The 8218-nt window shown below is 47.0% G+C and overlaps 1 protein-coding gene across 2 annotated transcripts in view; it reads left to right on the top strand.

The window, feature by feature from the left end:
* The first annotated feature begins 4304 nt into the window (after positions 1–4304).
* tspan33a (tetraspanin 33a) overlaps positions 4305–8218 on the top strand; it is a 42823-nt gene continuing 38909 nt past the window's right edge. For both annotated transcript variants that reach the window (XM_070896586.1, XM_070896585.1), the window contains exon 1: positions 4305–4601. In XM_070896586.1, the coding sequence (XP_070752687.1) occupies positions 4512–4601 (90 nt within the window). In that variant the 5' untranslated portion in view covers positions 4305–4511. The remainder of the gene's footprint in view (positions 4602–8218) is intronic.

Genomic DNA, 8218 nt, shown 5'->3' with positions numbered 1-8218 from the left:
TCTTTGAGATAAGAGTTGATGGAGAAACATGAACCTAAAGGGTGCAATTCTTTTTTCTAACAGCACCATCAGAATAGGAAGGAGTGGAAATAATTCCCAGAAAAATTGTGGCAAGCGGCTATATGGAGAAGTTACTGAAGACTGGGGTAACACTTATTGGAACCACTTCTCCATACAGTTGTGTTTAACAGCTCTAGTAATGAATTTACAGAGTTAAAATTGGCTTGAGGTGCTTTAGACTGTTAAAGGTACCAGGTGTATTAGGCAGAATTTCTGCGAGAACAAACAGAACCTAATTGAATCGAATGATTGAACTTGCCACAATGTGAGATGGTGCAGGTCAACACTTGCTCAATGTTTCTTAATGTGACTGTTACCTCAACTCAAGGCAGGGGCACGTAGGTTGTCATGGAGTCGAGACCAGGCATGTCTCCACAAGAACGGAGAGCAAGTCAATAGAGTGAGTCTTGCCACTCACCGAAGCCCTACCCAGGCCTATCTCCTGTGGCTCCTTAATCCTATAGTATAGAAGATTGTTGAGGTGACTCCTATCTGGATTCAACATTCACCTAGTGAGACATGTAATGGACATGGAATGCCCTTTGTTATAGTTCTATCTTTCTTTACCTTTCTCTGTCTCTCACTCTGCCTTTCTCGTTCTCTCTTCTCCGTCTCTCTTGACTCTCACTTTGTTCTTTCTATCTCTCTTTGTATCTCTCTCTCTTTCTCTGCCTGTCTCTTGTTGCCTCTCATTCTATCTTTCTTTCTATGTCTTTGTCTCTCTCACTTTGTCTCCCTCTCGCTTTCTCTGACTGTCTCTTATGTTTCATTGTCTTTTTTTTTCTCTCTGTCTCCCGCTTTTTCTGTCTCTCATTCTCTGTCTGTCTCTTGTCTCCCTGTCTTTCATTCTATCTCTCCCGCTGTCTTGATGTCTGTCTCGTCTCTCACTCTCTCCTTTCTATCTCTCTCTCTGTTTGTGCTATTCGTGTTGTCAAAATTCATAACATGTAGCTTCTGATAGTTGAGAGCCGAAGTAACACTTTGTAATATGTTTAAATCACATGGCGGTTCTTGATGCAAAACATTTTCAGGGGATTATCTTGGTGCGTTATTTTTAGGGGTTTTCCCAGTGGTGATGATACAAAAACTCAGGCCATGTTAGGGGAATGACCACGATCAGTGCTATTTATAAATTGTAATATATACTTAACTCTTTACTACTTATACCCAAGGTATAAATACAGTGATTAACTTGTGGGGTGGGGCTGCAACACACAAATAATTCATCACGGTAGAAAGAATCTCACTTCCTTGTTATTTTAAGTCCTTACATATTACAACCAATAATGCCCGTTTTTTATTGAATTGACATTTTTTTTTCTTTCTTTAATGTATCCCACCCACAAGGTTCAGAGGGAAACTGCCAAGGCTTAAGGACCCTCAAGAATGAGTAGGAATCTGCTCAAATTTGACCAATTAAAACGGTACAGTTTATCAGCACACAGCTTCTTCTGACGAAGGGTCACAGACCCAAAACCTTAACTCTGTTTCTCTCCACAGATGCTGCCTGACCTGCTGAGGTTTCCAGCATTTTCTGTTTTTATTTCACATTCCAGCAACCACAGTATTTTGCTTTTGTGCTTCCAACTTCTTGTTCAGTTAGGATTATCGTCCATGTTAGGATACTGACTCGCAGCGTTATCTGAGCTCCTGATGATGGCCCTAGCATTAGCAATCCAGGCTGGCTGGGTAATCGGCAACATTGACCTAGAGTACTGCAATCCTGTTTGGCTCAGGTATCAAGTACAGGTATCACTGCAAAAGGAGTGACGTGGTTCCAATATTACATTGCCAGGTTTGTCACCATCAAGCCATTTGGCCCAAAATTAGTTGCTTTATCTCCACCCAACCCCCAGATAGTCAAGTCCCAACTGGTCATCACAGGGGTTGCCAATCCTCCAGGAATTAACGATTCATCTCCTGGACATTGCAGCAAGCAACCAGGGAGAAAAATCATAGAGGCATTGAAAAATATTGTGTGTTCTTTTCATTTTCTTGGAACACTTTTGTTTATTAGCTATAAAAATATTGGAGCTGGGGATAAAAGCTGGGGATGACTGGGCCGGAGCAGTTGGAGTGGGAGGTCATGTGATGACATTTCCAGGAATACGTCCAACCAGAGTTGGCAACCCTAGTTGTCATGTATCCTATATGGCTACTGTTGATATTATCACAAGGTGTGCCACCAGAGGGCACAGCAGTGGGAGACTCGTAGGTTACCTGTACAGGTGTGCCTGGCCTAGTATAAAAGGCAGGCCACCAGGTGTGATCCTCACTCTGGAGTTAACTAATAAAGGACTAAGGTCACTACAGTTCAAGTACAACACACTGCCTCGTGGAGTTGTTACTAGAGCATCTAAGGACACTACACTAGTCATCAAACAGCTGGCAATCAAGGGTTTGAGCCCTCACTGGGCAGTAGGCAGATACTTTACCAGGACCTCCTGAGGAGCTGAAGGGTGATCAGCTCAACCGACCATAAAATATGTGAGTCCTTCTGACCACAGCACGTACACCTACCATACCCCATCCATGGACAGTGACATCAGTTGGAGGGGAGGAGCTACAGCAGCTCCCCCTTTGCAACCCAATCACGGCAATCGGTGTCACTTTCTGACATCATGGGGGTAATTTTAACCTAACACGTGGGCAGGAAACCCACAGGATCAAATGTAATGTTGGTTTTACACCCTGCCCAATATTAATGGAGAGTTAAAATTGGACGGAATGTAAAACCAACAGCACGTCTGGTCTCATCAGTTTCCCAGCGGGTGGGTTAGATGAAAATTGCCCCCGCGCATGTCTCAGCCGTGATATGTTATCATTGGATTGGGTTAGTGTTGGGCAGACCTCATTGTCATGTGAACTCATCAACCCAATGCAAAAGAAAGACTTGGATTTATATATCATCATCATAGGCAGTCCCTCGGAATCGAGGAAGAGTTGCTTCCACTCTTAAAATGAGTCCTTAGGTGGCTGAACAGTCCAATACGAGAACTACAGTTCTTGTCACAGGTGGGACAGATAGTCGTTGAGGGAAAGGGTGGGAGGGACTGGTTTGCCGCACGCTCTTTCCGGTGCCTGAGCTTGATTCGTGTATGGACTCGGCGGTGAGACTCGAGATGCTCAGCGCCCTCCCAGATGCACTTCCTCCACTTAGGGCGGTCTTTGGCCAGGGACTCCCAGGTGTCAGTGGGGATGTTGCACTTTATCAGGGAAGCTTTGAGGGTGTCCTTGTAACGTTTCCTCTGCCCACCTTTGGCTCGTTTGCCGTGGACGGGTTCCTAGTAGAGCGCTTGCTTTGGGAGTCTTGTGTCCGGCATGCGAACAATGTGGCCTGCCCAGCGGAGCTGATCGAGTGTGGTCAGTGCTTCAATGCTGGGGATGTTGGCCTGGTTGAGAAAGCTAATGTTGGTGCACCTATCCTCCCAGGGGATTTGTAGGATCTTGCGGAGACATCGTTGGTGGTATTTCTCCAGTGGCTTGAGGTGTCTACTGTACATGGTCCATGTCTCTGAGCCATACAGGAGGGCGGGTATTACTAGAGCTCTGTAAACCATGAGCTTGGTGGCAGATTTGAGGGCCTGGTCTTCAAACACTCTTTTCCTTAGGCGACCGAAGGCTGCACTGGCGCACTGGAGGCGATGTTGAATCTCGTCATCAATGTCTGCTCTTGTTGATAAGAGGCTCCCTATAGTGCCTTTCACGACCAGCAGACTTCTCAAAACGCTTTACAGCCAATGCAGATGGAATTGGGATCCTTCCAGGCTCTTTTGCCCCTGCCCCCATTCCCACCCCAAGGAATTCCCACTTTGCAATCCCCCCGCTCAATTCCCAGTCTGCAATTCTCCCTCTCCCCATTTTTCTCTCCCCCTGAAATTCCCTCCTCCCAAATTTCCTTTCCAATGCACTTTCCTCCCTACCAAATGCCCCCCTCTCTCCAATTCCCTCCAACCTCAATCTCTCCTCCCCAGTTCTCTCTAAAAATGCTCTCCCTCTCCCCACCTGTAACCATTTGAATGAGGTCACGCTGAGGAGGGGGTGGGGGGGGGCAACAGGTGAAGAACAACCTAATCTGCTGCCCGCCCATTGTTGCGCAGCGTGATGGGCATCGACTGGAAGCGAATGAGAAGCGCGGAGCGGCGCGGCCGGGCCAATGGCGTGCTGGGGAGGGCGGCTCGCGGGAGCGAGGGGTGTGACAGGGCTGGCCAGGCTCGGTTGATCCGCAGCGCCGGCTCGTCAGTTTCGTGTTAGTTTCTGGCGAAGGCGGACGCGCCGCAATCGGGCAATTTCCTCCACCCCCATCACCGCTGAATACAATTCTCAGCCTCTCCCACACCCGGTGCAATAGGAGGACGCCTCTTTATTCCGGTTTCATTTTTGCAGGGGGACCTTTTCCGATTCATTTTTCAAATAATTGCACGTTATATCCAGGGGATTATTTACAAACCATGGCTCGCACTCGCACGCAGGGAGAGGATTTCACCTTCGTCAATCCCGTGGTTAAATATTTACTGTTTCTGTTTAACATGCTGTTCTGGGTAAGTGATTCCTTTTCATTATCTCTTTATAAACTCGTCCTGGATCTCTCTCTTTCTGTCCCTAAAGAGAGATTTATGTCTGGCCTTCGTGTACTGATTTTTCTATCAAGGCTGTAAACTTGCAGCTTAGCAACCTGTCCCTCTTCTCAGTCCAGGCATGTTCAGCGAACGATTGACTGAAGCACACAGGCATTTGGTGCTTCTAATCCCCTCATCATTCAATACATAGTCAGGCCAACCATTTGGGGTTTTCCTAGCAACAGTGTTTTATTAAAATGGTGGTATTTTTTTTTGAAATGCAGGAGATCCCCTACCATTGCTTGGAAAAAGAATGTTTTATTCATTCCTTACAAGCATGTTAATTATTAGCTCGTTTGGAATTTTGACTCATTTGGAAGTTTTCCGGGAATTCCCTCCAAGCAATTGTTGCTCTGAGGTGTGTGTGATTTTACCCCATTCTTCTCTTCCCCCCCCCCCCCCCCCCCCTATTGAATGGGGACAGTTCCTGGACTATGTAAAGCAGCACGGTCTGCAAACCGCGCCCCCCCCCCCCCCCCGCCCCCCGCCCCCCATCGTCCCGGGAATGGTTCACCATGGATCGAAACAGCGCCAAGTGATTCTGATACCCCCCCCCCCCATACCCCCACACACAATGTTTGCCAAAATGATTTCAACCCCTTTAACTCTGGTGGCTGAAATCCCAGGTTGCACACTTGACACTTGGATGACTTCCTCTTGTAACTGTTTACCAGCTATTGAGTAAATATCAAAAATCCACCTATAATCTGTGGTCTGTAAATACCCTCTTTTCTCAACCTTTCACCCCTCCCAGATTAAGAACGGATGGGCATTTACATTGCACCTATCACGCTTTACTTTTGAAGTGTAGTCACTGTTGTAATGTAGGGAACACGGCAGCCAATTTGCATACAGCAATGTGACAATAACCAGATCTTTCTGTTTAAGTGAAATTGATTGAGTGATAAATAGGTTATTCAGTTTAATTCATTTTACCTAATCATTACCACGCCCAGTTATGTATCCCTTAGATGCACTGTGCTTCAAATGATTATCAGCATTACCACTAGTTGGGAAGGCCTGAAATCTTCTGTGTTTACTTTTAACTTGTGATAAATACCCAGTAAAACTAAGAAGAACTTGCAATTGTAGAGTGCCTTTCATATCCTCAGTAGGTCAGCAATGCTTTCTCTTCCTGCCCCTGCAATGTTCTCACTAGAGTTTTTTAAGGATCTTTCCTTGATCCCTTCCTCTTTCTCATCTATGCTGCTACTTTGTGACAGCATCCTCAGAAATGGGGTCAGTTTTCACATGTATGCTGATGACTCCCAGCTCTACCTCACCACCTTCTCTCTTGACCCCTCCACTGACTCTCTGCAGTCAGACTGCTTGCCTATTATGCAGTCCTGGATGAATTATCATTTCCTCCAGCTAGATATTAGGAAGACTGATGATCGAAACATCAGTCACTACCCCGACATCGACAACTCCATTATCGTTGCATCATGTAACTACCAGGGTGCTAGAAGTTGTAGTAGATGGATCTTGGGAATTGCTAGGCAAAAAAAGACTCATCATAGGCAATCCCTCGAAATCGAGGAAGACTTGCTTCCACTCCAAAAGTGAATTTTCAGGTGACTACAGTCCAATATGAGAATTGCACTCTCTGTCACAGGTGGGACAGACTGTCGTTGGAGGAAAGGGTGGGCGGGGAGTCTGGTTTGCCGCACGCTCCTTCCGCTGCCTGCGCTTGATTTCTGCATGCTCTCGGTGACAAGACTCGAGGTGCTCAGCGCCATCCTGGATGCTCTTCCTCCACTTAGGGCAGTCTTTGGCCAGGGACTCCCAGGTGTCGGTGGGGAAGTTACTTTATCAAGGAAGCTTTGAGGGTGTCCTTGAAACGTTTCCTCTGCCTACCTGGGGCTCGCTTGTCACGTAGGGGTTCTGAGTAGAGCGCTTGCTTTGGAAGTCTTGTCTGGCATGCGAACAATGTGGCCCACCCAACAGAGCTGGTCGAATGTGGTTAGTGCTTCGATGCTGGGGATGTTGGCCTGATTGAGAACACTAACGTTGGTGCATCTGTCCTCCCAGGGGATTTGCAGGATCTTGAGCCATACAGGAGGACGGGTATCACTATAACCCTGTAGACCATAAGCTTGGTGCAGAAAGACTATGTTCCTAATCAGTCCGTTCACAACCTCAGTGACTATTTGACCCTTTGCTGAGCTTCCAACCCCATAGTCTCCCCATTGTGAAGACTACCTACTTCCATCTTCGTAATATCGCCCACCTTCGCCCCTGCCTCAGCCCATCGGCTAAAACCCTCATCCATGCCTTTGTCACCTCCCAGACTTGACTATTCCAGTATATAAACAGAAAATGCTGGAAATTCTCAGCTGGAGAGACAGCGACAGAGACCTTTCATCAGAACTCCAGACCTTCAGAGTTCTAACAAAGTGTCATCGACCTGAAACGTTAACTCTGTTTCTGTTTCCATAGATGCTGCCTGACCCGCTGAGAATTTCCAGCATTTTCTGTTTATATTTCAGATTTCCAGCAACTGCAGTATTTTGCCCTCGACTATTCCAATGCTCCCCTGGCTGGCTTCCTGTGCTCCACCGGCAGAGTTTTGGAACTTTGGGCCCATTGAATTTTGGAAGCTTGTCTGGAAAAAAAAAAAAGAGAGACTTGACTTGATCTTAACAAACAACTTGCATTTATATACAGTGGTGCCTTTAAGCTGTTCGACAAAGCAGTAGCGTGATCTGTGTTTAGTCTCCCAGTGTAGATAAGGTCACAGCTTGTGCAGTGAGCACGGTATGCTGGATTGGAGAAGGCATGAAGATTGCTGCCTCGCATTGAAGGAGTGTTTGCGGCCAAGAACAGTGGTGTGGGAGGAGCTGAATGGGCAGGTGCTGCGTCGGTTACCTAGGAAGCAAGGGTGCTGCAAGGTTAAACAAAGGCACCCCAAAGTGATTGCTCCTTCCTGAGAGGAAGGCGAATGATGAATTTGGTTCTCGTATTGGGTTGTAGGTGAGAAATGATCTGGCGAATGCAGAGACTGGTGGGTTGGCAGTTACTGGCAAGGAGCACCCCAAGCGTGGAGGCCTGGAAACTGGGGCAGATGTGGTCAAATGGTCACGGCTGAGGTACTTTAGAGCAGTTACAGGTTCTGTCCTTTCACATCTGGGTTGTGTCTGGAGAAAGCACTTTGAGCTGAGCAGCTGAATTCTACAGAGTTATCACCGGTACGCTTTTATCAACGGCAACACGTTGGCTGCCCGTGCTTGCAAATATCGCACCACCACACCTACACCATGAATATTCATCTCCAGAGAATACAACTGCTACACCAACAAAGACATGCCGATCCACGCCAATTTGAACAACCTACTACCAACCTATCTCAAATCTAGACGGCCATTTTGGACCGTCGCCGAAGTCCTTCAGCGATCTCTCCTCAGCCTTGATGGCTGATGGCGAAATGCTTGGAAGAACTGTGACATACGGAATGGATTCCTTATAGAGGTACAACCAAAAGAATCAAACCTTCCTCGCAAACAGTGGACAACCATCAACTGCCTCAGAACCGGTCATGG

This window comes from Pristiophorus japonicus, chromosome 13, assembly GCF_044704955.1.
Source record: "Pristiophorus japonicus isolate sPriJap1 chromosome 13, sPriJap1.hap1, whole genome shotgun sequence".
Taxonomy (NCBI): Eukaryota; Metazoa; Chordata; class Chondrichthyes; family Pristiophoridae; genus Pristiophorus; species Pristiophorus japonicus.
Note: the sequence above shows the minus strand (reverse complement) of the source record. Positions and strands in the feature narration are given on the sequence as shown.